The sequence below is a fragment of the Saccostrea cucullata genome, unplaced genomic scaffold (genome assembly GCF_032062105.1).
Source record: "Saccostrea cucullata isolate Sc308-1 unplaced genomic scaffold, CSIRO_AGI_Scuc_v1 ctg510, whole genome shotgun sequence".
NCBI lineage: Eukaryota > Metazoa > Mollusca > Bivalvia > Ostreida > Ostreidae > Saccostrea > Saccostrea cuccullata.
Window position 1 is genome coordinate 46,253 of NW_026928379.1, and position 18,236 is coordinate 64,488.

Genomic DNA, 18,236 nt, shown 5'->3' on the forward strand with positions numbered 1-18,236 from the left:
TAAAATCATTTAATATACAATATAACTAGGTAAATAAAATAAACAAATTATATAATAATTAAAAAAATCCAAATGTATTTACAATAATGATGAACAATCTTCATTAGTTGCAATCAGTAAGTAGAACAATACTTTTATAATAAACGCACAGAAATGTGTTGTGTATGTTTCGAATTTGCAGCTTTCCACTAGCAACTGGTGGTACCTCAATAGGAGTGTAAAATTCTCTGAAAGGTATATTGTAAACATATTACATATGGCTGTGTATTCTTTTTTAGCGGCTTTGGCGGAATGCAGCAATCACTAAATCAAGTACAAAGCTAAAAGTCTTGTACATAAACATAAATAAGAATATCTATGCTAACTTATTCAAAAGTCAATTTCCACCAAATATTGTACAAGCTAAATATAATACATTTACAGCATTAAAGAAACAAATCTCTTTGAAGGTATTGCCCTGCATAAGAACAATTTGAATCCCCTACACTAAGGATGCTCTGTGCCAAGTTTCACTTTGGTTCTGGAAAATGATATTGTGAAATTTTAGACAATGATGATAATGGATAAAATTGTTTTTAAAAAATTTACTGGTTCCTTTAGCTCAGATGGGCTAATAAGTATGCAACAGGCACAGTTTTGCAGTTGACATTGAAATGCGACTGGACATCTCTTCAATCTTGTTTTAGAAAACTACATGTACATGCCCTATGTACTGAATTCCTTGGAATCATACACATGTTTATGCCTTTAATTAGTTGTATGTGCCAAAATAATTTTTTTTACATTATACTGTAAAAAATACACATACATGTATTACAAGATCTTCTATTCCTGCTGAAGACAAAGGATCTATCTTAATCATTAGAATATGTAAGTCTAAACTTTGAAAGGAAAGACCTTAATAAAGAGGTCAACATGCTACACAAACAAAATATTATCATATTTAAAAATAACATTTATTCCAATGTAATTACTGGTACATGTATTTCTGTTACAAAAACTATTTCACTTGAAAAACTGAGAGCAATTGATATGTTCATATTTGTGGATTTATGTTGTCAAATCAAAATTTAAAAATGATAAACAGTGTGTTTAAAAATTGTCTTCACAAACCAAAACTTGACTTATTTTCACTATGCTGTTTATTCCATGTCACATCCAAACAGATGATCTTCTGGCAAATCATGGTCATGCTTGGTATCAAAATTCAGTCTTTAGATGAGTCACACCTATCCAAAAGAAATTGAAATTTTTTAATCTATAATTCTTTTACTAATAAAAAGTGCAATTCATGAGATTATAAATTAGATTATCAAATTGAGAGATAAGATATTGTCACATTTTCTGTGTATAATTTGTAAATTTTAATGTACTCTTTCATCAATTAAAAGAAGTTTACACCAATTAAGGCAGTCATTTATGCTATTCCCTAATAAGACAACATACAAGTGCAAAGTAATCATGCACTAGTGGGTTTAGGATAATGTGCTAGAGTATTTATGACAACATACTAGCACGAGGTGACAATGTGCTAGCATGTACGTCAGTGATAATATGCCAGCACACTGAATCCAACATGCAGTGAAGCTAACACTCAACAGATTGTTTAAAGTTGTGTTTGCATGATATTTTGTTTTGTGTTAACACAGCAGCGTGTTGTTTAAAGCTGCATTGGAGTGGCAGTCTGTTGAAATTAACATGCTAACACACTGCAACTTCACATCATTGGAACACCATAATTTTAAAATTGACAAACCAATATCTTATGATTACTAACTAGGTAATTGCAACTGTAAATGCTGATTTCATGGTGACAGTAATACCGGTAATTCACTGTATATCTGAGAACTGATCAATTATAATAAGGCGTGTCCAGATAGGGCCACTTGCTAAAGCTCAATAGCACTTTCATAAAAGCGTGCCATCTTACCGACACAAAAGACGCCATTAGGCTATCACACAGCTCGCCATCATAACACTGAAAAACACTTTTGCACTAACACAAGTTCGCACCACACGATGTCACACTAACACACAACACACTGTCACGCTAATACAATTTCACACAACAAAATATCAGGCTAACACGAGTTCACACAACACACTATCATGCTAACAAGAATTCACAAACACGCTGTCTCGCTAACACAAGTTCACACAACACGCTGTCTCGCTAACACAAGTTTTACACAACACGCAGTCTCGCTAATACGAGTTCATACAACACACTGTCTAGCTAACACAAGTTCACGCAACACACTGTCACACTTAGATGAATTCACACAACACACTGTCACGCTAACATGAGTTTACACAACACGCAGTCTCACTAACACGCGTTTACACAATACACTGTCACGCTAACACGAGTTTACACAATACACTGTCACGCTAACACAAAGTCACAAAACAGGCTGTCTCACTATTCACTAACACAAGTTCGCACCAAATGCTGTTGCTATAACACACTGTCATCCTAGTACCATTTCACACAACACACTGTCATTCTAATACCATTTCACACAACACACTGTCAGGCTAACACGAGTTCACATAACACACTGTCACGCTAACACGAATTCTCAAAACAGGCTGTCTCACTATTCACTAACACAAGTTCGCACCAAATGCTGTTGCTATAACACACTGTCATCCTAGTACCATTTTACACAACACACTGTCATTCTAATACCATTTCACACAACACACTGTCAGGCTAACACGAGTTCACATAACACACTGTCACGCTAACACGAATTCTCAAAACAGGCTGTCTCACTATTCACTAACACAAGTTCGCACCAAACGCTGTTGCGATAACACACTGTCATCCTAATACCATTTCACACAACACACTGTCATTCTAATACCATTTCACACAACACACTGTCAGGCTAACACGAGTTCACACAACACACTGTCACGCTAACACAAATTAAAAAAACATGCAATATCGCTAACACGAGTTCACATAACACGCAGTCTGGCTAACACGAGTTCACACAATATGCAATCTTGCTAACACGAGTACACACAACACACTATTCTCTAACACCAGTTCACACGACAAATTTTCAGGATAACAAGTTCACACAACACACTGTCACGCTAACACGAATTCACACAACATGCTGTCTCGTTAATAAGAATACACACAACACGCTGTCTCGCTAACATGAGTTTACACAACACGCAGTCTCGATAACACGAGTTTACACAACACGCAGTCTCACTAACACCAGTTTACACAACTAGAAGTCTCGCTAATACGAGTTCAATCAACACTCTGTCTAGCTAACACGAGTTTACACAACACACTGTCACACTTACACTTTATACACGATTTTACACAACACGCTGTCCCGCTAACACGAGTTTACGCAACACATTGTCAAGCTAACAAGAATTCACACAACCCACTGTCAGGCTAACACAATTAAGTTCACAAAACACACTGCCTTGCTAACACAAATTCATACAACACACTGTCTCGCTAACACAAGTTCACACAACACACTTACATTGCTGAGTTTAAAGTAAAGGTCTAACCTAATTTGAAGAGGTTTAAAACTAACATATCTCTATATTAGTAAAAAGCTTCAAATTTAAGACAAAAACATTTATGCAGTAATGTTCCTTAACATGCATCTGGCATATAAAATGAATGAGACCTTAAAAACCTCACAGTACATGTTTACTTAGCTAATTAAAGGTCTAAATTGATGCTATTCAACAATATATATCAACATCTCTAAGTATGTGAATGAGTGAAATTCTCAAATAAATATTATAAATCAAAGTATCAATAAGAAGCTGAACCTTACGTCACAGGTTCCAATCCCATTGCTAAATGCTTTAGACAGGTTACTCCTATGAGACTGCATAAACCAAGATTCTGTGTCACGGTAGGTGTTAGCACAAAATGGATCTCATACTTCTTAAAGGCAATAAGTGCTGAGTACAAGTCTATATTTGCAGCTACATGTAATACCATCCCAAGTGGTTGCACCATGAAATGACTGAAAAATGTATGATTAAGGCAAATAAACAAACATTAAACCATTACAGCAGTCTTATCAAACAAAAAAAGCAAACTTTCTATTATTACAATTTTTTTAAACAAATTTCTTTTGCAATTTAACTGAGCAATATTTGTCCTTTTTTGTCAGTAAAGTATGATATTAAATAATTAAGACTTTTTGAGAACATCTATTTATAGCGAGTCCAGACAGCAGCACAAATCCCTGCCCATAATGCGAGCTCTTATGATAACACCTTGGCAAAAGAAGATTGTGACTTGCACATTGCTCCACACAATTTTTCCGCAGTATACTTTGGACACACAGTGCTTAGCTTCTTTAACATGTTTAAGCTACATTCAAAATTCATTTCTATTTAATTTGAATTAGCTATCCTTACTCATGTTCACATGGAGCTAATGGGAAGTAATTTAACGAGCAGTGAATTCATTCGAATTAAACATTTGAATAAACTCTCAGTGTGAACATTGAGCATGGATGCACCAAATGTCAAATGCGGCTTGACAAGCACAATCTAAATTAAAACTAAATAAGTATCTGCCCTCACCCTTACAGGCACACTGTCAATATATAATTAGTTGAATATATTCTGTAACATTAAGTGCAGTTTGAATTATAGAGTATGATCACTATGATAGATACTAGGACTGTTGAAATTACATCCTCAAATTTAAAAAAAAATAAAATATAAAGCTGTGGGGATTTACAAGGCAAACAGAGAGCGTCTGAACTGTAAAACAGATAATATATCGGTGTGTCTGTGTATTTCTAATAACATCAATGTACGTCACTGTCATGTAATCAGTAGTGTAAATTTTAAGTAATAAAAATATTCTAACCTTCATTCCAATGGTCCAAGCCAATCATACATTAAAATGTCGCCGTCAGCTCTTTCATCACTCGATACAATTATCACTGGGGAATCCGAAGCAGAGTCAAGAGTGTTCATCCTTGTTAATGTGACAGTCAGAATTTCCTCGTAAACAATTCACACAAGATTCTTAGAATATATGAATGGAGATAATTCTGCTTAGAATAATGTTCCAGAGAAGTGACAAAGTACTTCGTAGCTCCAGATTAAATGAGTGTGCATGTCTACAAACGGATTCTTTGTGAGAAAATGTTCAACTTCACAAATCATGTCTAAGATTCAGAACATCAGATCATCTTTGTTGTCATCAAATTCCATGAATGACCATCATGCCGATGCACTGTCGTCTGATGTGCCATTTACGGGTGTCCCATTGAATTCATTTGAACCGACGTCTGGTGATGAGATCAGGAAACTCCTATTGTCTATGCCACCAAAATCATGCGCACTAGATGCGGTGCCAACATCGATAATCCGAAATTGCGCTGAACAATTCGTACCTTTCATCACTGAATTGGTGAATAAATCATTAAGTCTATCTGTCATGCCGAAGGAATTCAAACAGGCTATTATTAAGCCATTATTGAAGAAACATAACCTTGAAACGAACGAACTAAAAAACTATAGACCTGTTTCGAATTTATCATTCCTCTCAAAGGTTATTGAGAAAGTCGTTGGAATTCGCCTAGAACATCACCTAGATTCAAACCATTTGCACGATACTCTACAATCTGCATATCGTTCTTATCACTCAACCGAAACTGCACTGTTGCGTGTTCACAATGACATCGCTACCGCCTTAGACAACAACTCTTACGCTGTACTTGTCATGCTCGATCTTTCGGCCGCGTTCGATGTTATAGACCATCAGATTCTTTTCCATCGTCTTGAATACTCATACGGGATATCCGGTTCTGTGCTATCATGGATAAAGTCCTATTTAACTGACAGGAGTCAGAGAGTTTCGGTAGGTGCAACCTTATCAAATGCGGAATCGCTTAAAATCGGTGTGCCTCAGGGCTCGGTTCTTGGACCCCGGTTGTACTGTTTGTTTTCGAAACCTATAGGAAATATATGCAAGCGTCATAAAATGCGGTATCACTGCTATGCAGATGATACCCAAATATATCTCGTTATTGAGCCAAACGAAGACTTGAATAATGTGGCCTCTTCTCTTAATGCTTGTCTAGTCGACATAAAACAATGGATGTGCACCAATCTTTTAAAATTAAATCATGAAAAGACTGAATTGATGTTCTTTTGTCCAAAACATAAAATAAAAGACGTTTCTACATTCAATCTTGTCTTTGGAGAGAGCTCAATTAGTGACTCTCCTTTTGTGAAGAACCTTGGAGCCTATTTCGACCAGACTCTAAGTATGGAGAAAAACTGCACTTCAATAGTTAGAACATGCTTCAATAATATCCGGAAAATCGGTCGCATCCGTCCGTACATCACTGACGACGCATGCAAAACCTTGATAAATTCACTTGTGACTTCCCGGCTCGATTATGCAAACTCGTTGATGTATGGCATAAATAAGCAACTTGTGAATAAACTGCAAAAAGTCCAAAATACTGCTGCGCGGCTGATAACTCGTACCAGGAAATCTGATCACGTGACCCCAATCTTGAAAGATCTCCACTGGCTCCCTGTCCAATACAGAAGTCAATATAAAATACTTTTGTTTGTATACAATGCATTGAACAATCGTGCTCCAAATTACTTGTCTGAGCTTCTCAAAATATACTCTCCTTCCAGGTCCTTGCGTTCACAGTGTTCTTTTCTTTTGGATGTTCCTAAAGTTAGAACTGTTACGTACGGCAGTCGTCGATTTGACTACGCCGCCGCCTCACTATGGAACTCTCTCCCTCTGTGTCTTAAAAATTCCAAATCTGTTTCCGCTTTTAAAAAAGGACTCAAAACTCACCTCTTTGAACGAGCTTACGAGGGAATGTAAATATTGTTTTTATAGTGATATATATATATACCTAATGTAAAAGGACACTGAACTGATCTTAAAGTTTTTAATATTTTTTATTTCGTGCTCTAGTGATCGAGTACAGGTTCCTTTAATATTTATTATTATTATTTTTTAAAATGTTTCATAAGTTGTAATTTTTTTAGAGTGACTCCCACGCAACGTAATTTTTTATGGCCTTTTAGTACACATAAAGTCTTTTAGATATCCTATTTTTATGCACAAATATGTATCATGTATTTTTTAAAGTAATTTGTTCGCCAGTTTGTAAGCTTATATCTATTTTAATGTGAAGCGCACTAGAGTGTCATTATTATAATGCGCTATAGAAATTATTGTATTGTATTGTATTGTATTGTATCATTCTATTTTCAGTTTGTAAACCATGACAAACATGTGTCCGACGTCGACTCGAAGGGGCACACTAAAAACGGGATATACTAGAGACCTGATATTTACCTGACGTTTTAATTTTTAATTAAATGGTAATATTGAGTATTTTAAATTACTTATGTACAGACTTTATGACTTCGAGGCATATGCTATACAAAAATTCAATTGTTTGGAACATTTACAGACAAATTTGAATCAGGTCAAATAAGTGTTTAGTACATCGCGTCTTTAGTACCTTCCTATTTCCCACAATGCCGCGCGTTGTTTACAAACAAGCGCGAAAAAATCCTCTAAACTAGGTACTAATTATTGTTGTGTACATCATCACATTTTAAAATTATTTGAATAAAAAGAAAACAAAGAAACACCGAATCAAACCTATATCTTTTAGATGCATCAACTAAAAATGTGCACATGTATGCAGTAAAGGTTTGGCTGGCTATAGTAGACAACTTGTTCCTGAAAGGTTTCTCACATACATGTACTTTTTTTTATATAAAAACAATTAAATATAGCTGGAAGTTTATTTCTTTTTATATCAAATGACAAGATTTTATAAGTTCGAAATGATTTCAGTCAAACTTTTTCATAATATACCAATATTTTTAGCTATCAGAAAAAACGTGTATGAGCTATTAACCCCTAATTATAGGGGCCAGCCCCTTTTCATTAATCTAATATGAAAGCTCTCGTAATTACACACAACTTTTGTTATATATTTCTTACCAAATTATTCTCGGTTCAAAAGTTATTACACAAAAAGTAGCAAAAATTCAAGAAAAAAAATTACTAAAATTTGCCGTTTTATAGCTTCCAAACTTTAGGTAATCAGCTTATAATTTTATCGTTCTGCACATCTACAATGTATTGGCTACAAGTTCTCCAACTTTCGTGTAAATATCTTATGTCGTTCTTGAGATTTTTAGTGGAAACGAGACATCAAAATTATCAATTAAAGGGCAATAACTCACAATTAAAGGCATGCATCAAAAAATTGAAAACAGGTGTAAATAGGTTTAATTACAAGGTATCTAACCTGAAAGTTTCATAAAAATCAGTCCAAAGGTCTTTGAGAAATCGCCTGTCAAAAATCGAGCGGGAAAAAAAAAATAAAATAATAATAAGAAACAGTAGAATAACAGTAGGGTCTTCCGAAGGAAGCGGAAGACCCTAATAATCTTAATCATCAGAATCAGTAGAAGGTCTTCCGTTGGAAACGGAAGACCTTAATGAGCAAAAATGGTGGTGTAACAAAATTAATTCCCTGCATATACACAATAATTTAAGTAATTATAGTAAGTCTTAATTTTTATTTTGAATTTATTTGTATGTGATTTTAAAATAAAATATATTCTCATCAAAAAAATATGTATTATATACACATATCTCTTTTGTAATTTACATGAGTTTATATAAGTGGTTTTAAGATGCTTTATATCCTCGGTAACTTTAATCACTATCATAAAGTAAAGTAGAAATACGTCATCAGCTAGTTTTGACAGAATCACATGTAATATAAAGGGACACTTCCTAGTCTTAAACATGTGTACGTGTAGCTTTAAAAACTATTAATTTGACAGTTATTACATATTTTTGATTAAGAATTTTCTTTTATGGAAAATTTGTGTATTTTTAGGCATAATCAAACCAAAACAGGGATTTTGGCCTTCCATAAGTATCCTACATATTAAGATATGAGCAACATTGAAAAATTTCCCGAAGATAAAAACGTTAAAGTGTGTACCTATATTGGAATTCTATCTTAACAGCATCGTTACCTTTTCGCTTAAACGTTCTTTTATTAAACGTTTAAGACAGAAGATTTACGATTTAAATCACTCCAGTTTATTAAAGAACTGATCAAGGAAGAGCTAGGGTTGTCTGAGAGATGAACTTTTATCGAGGACATTATGTTCTGACAATGTTTGAGGCCATTTCTAAAACCTGAATTCGACTTCAAATAATGATTTTTTTTTATTAAAAATGTAAAATTGAATTAAAATTCATTTGACAGGACGTCGATGTATTCTATCAGTTCTTGTTTTGAAAAGTACGTACATGTATACGTACAATACTATTGTACTCTTTAATCAGATCTCGTAAAACTTTAGAGTCAGGTAAAAGCAAGTACTAGTAACCTTTATTAAAACTTGAAAAAAATCCCGTTATCGGGTATCAATTACGGAATTATGAAACACCGTTGTTGAGTAGATTAATTTGCTTCATCGATATCCACTACAACATCTGTCGCTGACACTGATACGGAAATCGTCCTTGATTTTTCAATTTACTTCCTGTAAAGATGTACAAGTTTTAGTTTTAATATGTTGTGCTTGAGTCTTGAATTAATTTTCAATTTTTTTAGGACTGTCATATCAATATACTACTAGGATTTTTTTGTTATTCCCTAAAATATATAAGTTATTAATTTTATATAATTATAAAAGGATGTAATTTAGTATCCCTGGGTAATTTTGCCGATGGAAAGGGGAGGGGGTGATCCAATTTTTTCAATACTGATCTAAATTTATCAGTGGATTTTTTTTTTGTAAGTTCACTAAGTTTTCCGATGGAATGGACAGAAACTTGCTCTTATAAAACTCCTACTTATAGGTAGTGAGTTATGAGCAATGAACTCAATCCATCCAAAACATGCTTAATAAAGAAGCACAACTTGCAACTGAATGACACGGAGGTTTTATCATTCAGACTATAAAAAAAGAATAAAACACATGATAAGTTATATCTAAGCAGAGTTTGATTCCTTATTAGGTTTTAAGATATTTTTAAGTTGTAATACACTGTAATTATTGAGATAATTCTAGAATTAGTGCAATTCTCAGTTATCCTTGGACTTTTAGTAAGGCGTGGTTTTCTCGACGTTACATAATTAGCGTCTGAAATTTACACAGACTTTCATTCACTGTTGAAAAACCGGTAGACATTCCGGCAAATGTCAACGAGTGTATCAATGATCCAATGATAGTGTTGCGTACGGCAGAGAGGTCGGGTTTAAATCGTCTCATCGTTGTCATAGTGTCGAGAAAGTCACGCCCTACAGGGGTTCAAAAATCCTCAAGCCCGACGTCCCGGACTAACAAACAGTCCTGGGACTTGGCTATGTTTCTTGTTTATCTTTTTTTATAAGTTAAAAAAATGATCGTAAAGCTAAAAATAAAGCAAACAATTTGAAGTTGCTGATGTTATTGATCTCTTAACCAATGAGAATCTATTTGCCATATAAGAGACGTTAATTTCATAGTGTCGAGAAAGTCACGCCCTATTGAAAGTCTAAGGTTAACTGAAAATTGTACTAATGAACGCTTCTGATGATTTTGTTCAAAAAGTGGCATGATTTAAAGGCTTTAATTTACGATTATTAATTACTAGTATTTCTTTCTGAAATCCGAGACATTCTAGATCTATGTATCAGTACACGTAACTGTCTTTTTGAAGCTGATTATATATCGTATAATTATACATGCCCATGCTGCTCTCATCGTGAGATCCTAAGGCAAAAAAAGGCAAACGGTATTTTTGAATACTGAAATACACATTTATTCTTGCAATAAATTTTCACAAGAAAATTATGACACATCTTCCATGGCAATTCTTGTACGTCAATGAATCTAAATAATAAGAAAAAAAATACCGTACGTTAAAGTACTAAACAAGACCAGCTAGAACATGTATAATATTTCTTTATCATAAAAGAGTTTGGCATACATGTATTTAATTTTTAATAATCCCTCCAGCCCCCTTTCACCCACTCCCCCCTCTCCCTACCGCTCTCTGTCTTTCTCTCCCTCCTGGCCTGGGCCCGGCCATAAAACTTAGATGAAATCAATTTTTTGATCTCAGTCTCACTTTTACCAAAGGAATATATAGTGGAAACGTGCACGTGAGACTGAGATCAAAAGTGAGTTCGTCTAAGTTTTATGGCCCCCAAGGCCTGCTCCTTCTCTCAAGGTCACAAGGTCATTGACCTTGGTATAATATGAAAGAACTTGATTAGTGATTAGTGTAGTATGCATACCAAATATAAAGTTTCAATCTCTCATGGTTCAAAAATTATGGTTAAGGTTCAAAAAAGCTATTTTAGCATGAAAGTCACAGTCAAGGTCTCAAGGTCATTGACCTTGGTATCACTGGAAAGAACTTAATTAGTAGCGTATGCATACATAATATGAAGTCTCTATCTTTCATGGTTCAAAAGTTACGGCGAAGGTTAAAGTTCGCAGAAAAAGCTATTTTTAGAATACAGGTCGCAGTCAAGGTCACAAGGTCATTGACCTTCATGTCATATGAAAGAGCTTCATTAGTGGAGTAAATTTAATTCACACTCTAAAAAGCAACACTTTGAATGCATCTGACGATTCCTCTTTTCAAAGTACTCGTGATATTGATTTAGCCAGAAACAAAATTGAATACTTTTATACCCGCAGGCCCGTAGGAACGGGGTTGGAGGGGGCACCGCTAGGAGTCGTGCCCTCGCTCCAAGGACTTTTCCCGTATACATGTACATGTAAGTTTTATATCGATAATAAAGCTGATCTTTAGTTTTTGTACCAAAGAATTATTCCGCTAGTATATTCTTTGAAATAGAAAACAAATAATATTTTATATTGTTGTACCCTCTCAAGAATTTTTTTCAGGTTTTCAAAAATTATCCTTAGGTTGTACTCCTCCTTTCTGGGGTTGCTTCATACGGTCCTGCTCTGTAACTATAAATAGAATATACTGAATGCAGCTCACCTCCTTGGGAGTCGATCCTTATCCCTTGCAGCCGGCATTACAGAGATCCCCTGTACAGCAATGCTTACAACCCACGGCTCTCCTCCCCAGGGGATTGGCGTGGTCCAGGGACGTGCAGGCCTATACATGTAAATAAACCGACTCACTTAGTCTTGGCTGGGAATTATCTACATATGCATGAAGTGCATGTTTCCTAGTATCACCTACATCCAACAAATCTAAAGGGAGATAATTGGTTTCGGGCATGTTGTCAACGAGTACCCGATTAACCGGTGAACCATTGAACGATGCGAGTGTCAGTTAGCATAATCATAGATGCTACTGGGTACACAGATTTATAGGGCTGGGCAAAAAAATCAATATTTCAATATATTGCAATACAGTGACAAAAAAATATCGTATTGTAGTACGTTTTTGTAATATCGATATATCGGCAAAATGCTTTGACTCAGGAATTTAATCATCAAATATAAAAAAATATATAAGAAAGGTTTGTTATTTAGCCCAACAGTAAGACAGAAGCTGTTTTATGGATTTCAGAGCATAACTTCAATAAAATCAACATGATTTTTTTCCTTTTGGTTAATTTTCATAATTTTGTACATTATGCATGTAAATAAAAGTTAACATGGTTAATATACTGAGAAAATGCCATTGTAGTTTTTTCGAAAATTTGAAAATATTGCAATACATATCGCAATACAGTAAAAAATATCGCAATATATCGCAATACAAAATTTCTGGCCAATACCCAGCCCTACAGATTTATATTAATTTTACATCGCCTGTACATAAGTAGAGAAGACAATTTGTGGAGGGCTATAAATTTTTATCATTACTTGTATACACCTTTACTTAATACTGACGGCCAAGACGCAGTGAAGGATCGTTTTCCTGCCAGCACCTACTGCGACAGTAGACCTCGGTTTATTCGGTCTCATCCGAAGGACCGGTCTCTACGTCCCGCAGTAAATACGAACCCGCGACGTAAGGATTAGCTCCTTAATCCGCGACTCGAGAGTACACGCGGGCGACGTGTACACTATACATGTACATCAATTTGTTTGTACTAGAAATTAGAGTTTACTTGCGGTACATTCATAAGAATATAGAAACTTCAATAGAAACTGTGAATAAAACGTTAATTACAACTAGTATATCGCAAGCGGGAAAGTAAATTAATTTTATAAGGTGTAATGAAAAAGCATTCGATTAATAATAATATACATGTAACTGGGTACTCGATCGGTAAAGTAAGCGAGTAACCGGCTACTGAAAATAGTCCATTGGTTACTGTACTCACGTGACTTGTTTCACAGCGTGTGGTGTAGTAAAGATGTCCAAAGTGAGCCTCGGTCCCTACGTAACATTTCTGAAAAAGAAAGATGCTTATATACGACATATTGCACTGTCGAATTTAGAGGGAGAGGGATCCAGCCCCCCCCCCCCCTTAGTACAGTTCTCAGGTAAGCTTGGACTCTTCCAGTAAGGCGTGACATTCTCGGCGCAACGTAATTTGCGTCTGTCAAATTAACAAATGATTCTCATCTGTTAATTAATAACATAAGGAATTTTAATTGTTGTTGACAAGGTTAGGGTTAGGGTTAGGTTAAGTCTCGCCTCTGTGCCGTGTGAGAAGTTTTAATTTATTTGGCTATTTGCTACACCAGTTGACATTCGGCCGAATTTCTATCCTATGTATATTTCAACAATTGTGTAAATTTCAGAAGCTAATTATGTAACGTCGAGAATGCCACGCCTTACTGAAAGTCCAAGCTTAACTGGGGATTGTCCTATGATCCGTATTTTGAATAAAGGTGAACAAATTTATTTTTGTTCTTATATTGTTTTATTGCACATAAAGTAAATCTAATTATCGTGAGTGCAAGCTTTTTTTTAATTCAGCTCTTAAAATGATAGATTTTTTTTATCAGATTTTGACTGTTGCTAACCTCGTTATGATTACAGATGGCGATTTTGACAGGTGCCTACCTCATTATGGTTACAGATGGCGATTTTGTGGCAGCTGGCGGGCTCAGCTAAGTTTTTGCAATCATAGCAAAGTGGACCGCGGTCAGTGGGGTAACCTATAACAGGGAATACATAAGATACAAGATGTCGTTATTTTTTGTTCTTGTTTCAAAGTAGCGGATAGAAAGGGGGCGTACACCCCGTGGCCTACCCCATCCCCCTTTCTTAAAAACTGTAAATAGCACTTATAAGTACAATTGTATATCCAGCACAGTAAAATATTACGATACATGTAGATATCCTTTAAAAAACTAAATTCCCATTATCAGGTATAAATAAGTGTAAAAAAAATTAGTGTACACATATATTTATTGACCACGGCTTTCGCGATAGCGAGGGGACATTAAATCTCATTCGTCTGCCCGTCCGTAACAAAAACTTTAACCTTGCTCATAACTTTTGATTTAGTGGAGCTATGACTTTCATATTTCACATGTATATTTCTTGTGACAAGACCTTTCTTTGGGTACCACCATATTTGACCTTGTAGTTTGACCCACATTTACACAAAAATGCCAAACTTTTACTTTGACCATAAATTTTGACCAGTAGAAACTGGGGCTTTCATATTTCACATATGTACTCTTTGTGACAAGGACTTTCTTAATGGATAACAACAACTTCTACCTTTTGACCTTGACCTTGGAGATTTCAGTACTTATGAAAAAACCTTAGCCATAATATTTGAACGGCTTTCATACTTCACATATGTAGTCCTAGTGGTGAGACATTTTATTGGATAAAAACAACTTTGACCTTTTTGACCCTGACCTTGGAGTTTGACCTACTTTTTAAAATCTTTAACCTTGGCCATAACTTTTGAACCGTTCAGGCAAGGGCTTTCATACTTCACATATGTAATATGTGTTGCAAGACCTTTCATTGGATATAAAAACCTTTGACGCTTTGACCTTGACCTTGGACTTTGACCTACTTTTTAAAAATTTGAACCTTGGCGATAACTTTTGAACTATTCGGGCAAGGGCTTTCATACTTCACTTATGTAATACTTGTGGCAAGACATTCCATCAAATTTGACCCTTTGACCTTGATCTTGGAGTTTGACCCACTTTTACACAAAAATTCCGACATTTTACATTGGCGATAACTTTTGATCGGCAGAAACTAGGGCTTTTATATTTCACATATGTATTCTTTCTGGTAAGACCATTCATTGGATACCAACAACTTTGACCATTTGACCTTGACTTGGAGATTTAAGTACTTATGAAAAAACATTAACCTTGGCCATATTTTTCAAACGTAAGGGTTAGGGCTTTCATACTTCAGATATGTAATCCTTGTGAGAAGACCTTTTACTGGATACCAAGAACTTTGACCCTTTGACCTTAACCTTGGAGTTTGACCTACTAAAACGGTTCGGTCAAGGGCTTTCATACTTCACATATGTATTTACTTGTGACAAGACCTTTCATTGGATATAAAGAACTTTGACCCTTTGACCCCGACCTTGGAGTTTGTCCTACTTTTTAAAAACTTAAACCTTGGCCATAACTTTTGAACAGTTCGGACAAGAGCTTTCATACTTCACCTATGTAATACTTGTGGCAAGGTCTTCCTTAATAAACTAACAACTTTGACCCTTTGGCCTTGGCGTTTGACCTACCTTTCAAAAACTTATCCTTGACCATAACTATAGAACAGGTGGTGCTAGGGCTTTCGTATTTCACAATCGTATTTCTTGTGAGATGGCCCTACTTTGGGTACCAATATATTTAATTTGCATTTTAAAAAAAGTTTCATCTTCGCTATTTAGCCATATGGGGTCATCAGTGTTTCACTTCGTAATAACTTTTGATTGAGAAGAGATGGAGTCTTCATATTTGACATGTGCATTACCTGTGACAAGATGTGACACAGTATGTCATAAAAAAAAATGACACCCTACCCACAAAGACACTGAAAGCGGGGGAGCACAATTCTTTGACTTTGCTAACTTCATACTCCGGGAATATTTATTAATTTTGGTAATATGAGTAACACTAAAATTCAAGTTGCAGCGAGAGGAGATGTCTTTCCATGCATAAATATTTTCATATATAAATCGAGCGGGGAGAGAGGGGGTAGGAGGGGATTCTTGAGTATTAATTAAGGTTCATTCACCCTTCAAGATAGATAACCCTCACTAATATAAATAAACTTTCATAGAATCAACAAGGCATTCTATCCACTAAGACAGTAAAGCGGGGGACCACTTTTCTTTAAATTTGTTCGCTAAACTTAATGTTGCATCCCTGAAATTTAATGGATAAAACTGAATATTGTTAAACAAATCTCTTCGATTAGATTAACGTCAAATCGTGCTACATTTTATGCAAACACGACCTAACGTAAAATCGTGTGCTGGAGGTTTTATCAGGAGTGGGGGGGATTGATCGTCAGACTTAATTGTGTACATACCGAGTGCCCCGCATCCTTGAGAATTGCAAAGGTCGCTGGAGCAACAGTGCTGACAAATGACTTCTTTGTCGTAATAACTGGTTCTTTTACCAATGAAGTGCCCCGAGGTATCCACGGAAACACAACCCTGGAGAATTAAACTCAAATCTCAGATTAAAGAATTTTATTAATTTCAATATATCGTATATAGTTTGACGGTGTAGATAAGATGAAAAAAGAATAAATTGTGGGAAATTGTAAAACCAAAAAAATTGTTAACTATTGTCAACTTTTAAAAGTGACCGTGTAAACTCAGGAATGAAGAACTAGTGTGTGGGTTGTTTACTTGTCAACTTTGGTGTTCATGAATGAAGCATTATAATGTGGGTGATTGTTTAGTCAACATTGGTGTTTAAAATGAAAATAAACAAATTTTAAAACAATCCAACAACTTTAAACTCTTGACATTGACACTGACAATCCTTTATTCATCAATTTGATTTGATAAGTTTCTTAATTTACTGAAGTGATCATGTACATCTTTCTTTCTTTATTTAGTTTTAAATATCAAATTTCATTTTTTTTTCTTTCGCTTTTATCTCATGTGGTATTTTACGTCTATAATAAATTTCCTTAATTAATTTATAGCAATGCAACATCAAATTTTCATATATTTCAGGTAGTGTATGCATATTACTCGTGGATTGCAATAAGTTTAACTGATTATACGGAAAGATAAAAGGGAAGGGGGGGGTAAGAAGAGGGGGTCCTTACCGCGCGGGGGACACAACCCGTCCAGTATGAAGTGTCACCATTGTCCGACATCAGCTGTCGTACCCCACATATCTACAATTATAATGTAATAAAACCAATCTAAATTTGAAGAAAAAATTTAAATATGCTTAATTTTTTTGAGTTCTTTATGCATATTATTTGTCCTGGCTAGACTTAAATGAAAATAGCCGAGAGAAATTATTATAGTTTGTCTTAGAAAATTACTATGCCCGATGTTTTGTTGTTCATAAATATTGTTTCTTTATTGTATTTCACTGAACATGAAAAGGATTGAGGTACTAAATAAAATGAATTCCACTTCTTATAAAATCATTTACATTCACATACTTTTAAAATGTTTTTATAATCATCTCTTACAAAGTCTGTGAAACAATTTCAATTTGGTATTTAATTGAGAAGGTGGGGTAAGGGGACTATATGTTTGGCAACCCTATATATACTTATTTTTACATAACAAATGACTGTGAACTTTTTAAAACCAAAATTAGCATCATATTATAACAGACGGATCCAAGATTCTTTTTCCGGGGGGGGGGGGGGGGGTAGTTCCGGACCACCACCTCCCCTCTAGATCCGCGCATGTAATTGTAAACACCCACCTCCCCCAACTGGCACGTTTCCAGGTCGGTACATAGACGGGGCTCGGTTATGGAGGAACATTTCAGACAACGCAAGCCTAAGAAAAACAATTATACACATCAGACATGTTTTGTAAATACTCAGTAGCAATAAGGAGAGGGGTAAACATACAAGTATGAAAAGGAATTGAAGTGAAGTGTAATTGTACGAAAAACATACTTCGGATTTTAAGGAAATGCTATTACAAATTTAAAAATGCATTAAATTTCAGTAAAAAAAAAAGAACTGCATTACCTTGGACAGAGGGTAGATAATATATTATTCCAAAGATGACTGCAAGAAAGGCATATCTATACTTAATATCTACAACATTCATAACAGAAACATTCAT

General features: G+C 35.0%; 1 protein-coding gene across 1 annotated transcript; it reads right to left on the reverse strand.

Annotated features, from left to right (window-relative positions):
• Nucleotides 1–10,835: 10,835 nt before the first annotated feature.
• Nucleotides 10,836–18,236, reverse strand: LOC134277404 (uncharacterized). Its single transcript, XM_062759738.1, has 8 exons — nucleotides 18,140–18,236; nucleotides 17,866–17,942; nucleotides 17,246–17,317; nucleotides 16,493–16,619; nucleotides 14,033–14,127; nucleotides 13,344–13,412; nucleotides 12,041–12,160; nucleotides 10,836–10,914 (listed from the first exon to the last, which is right to left on the reverse strand). The coding sequence occupies exons 1-7, from the start codon at nucleotides 18,234–18,236 to the stop codon at nucleotides 12,059–12,061; spliced, it is 639 nt and encodes a 212-aa protein (XP_062615722.1). The 3' UTR covers nucleotides 10,836–10,914; nucleotides 12,041–12,058.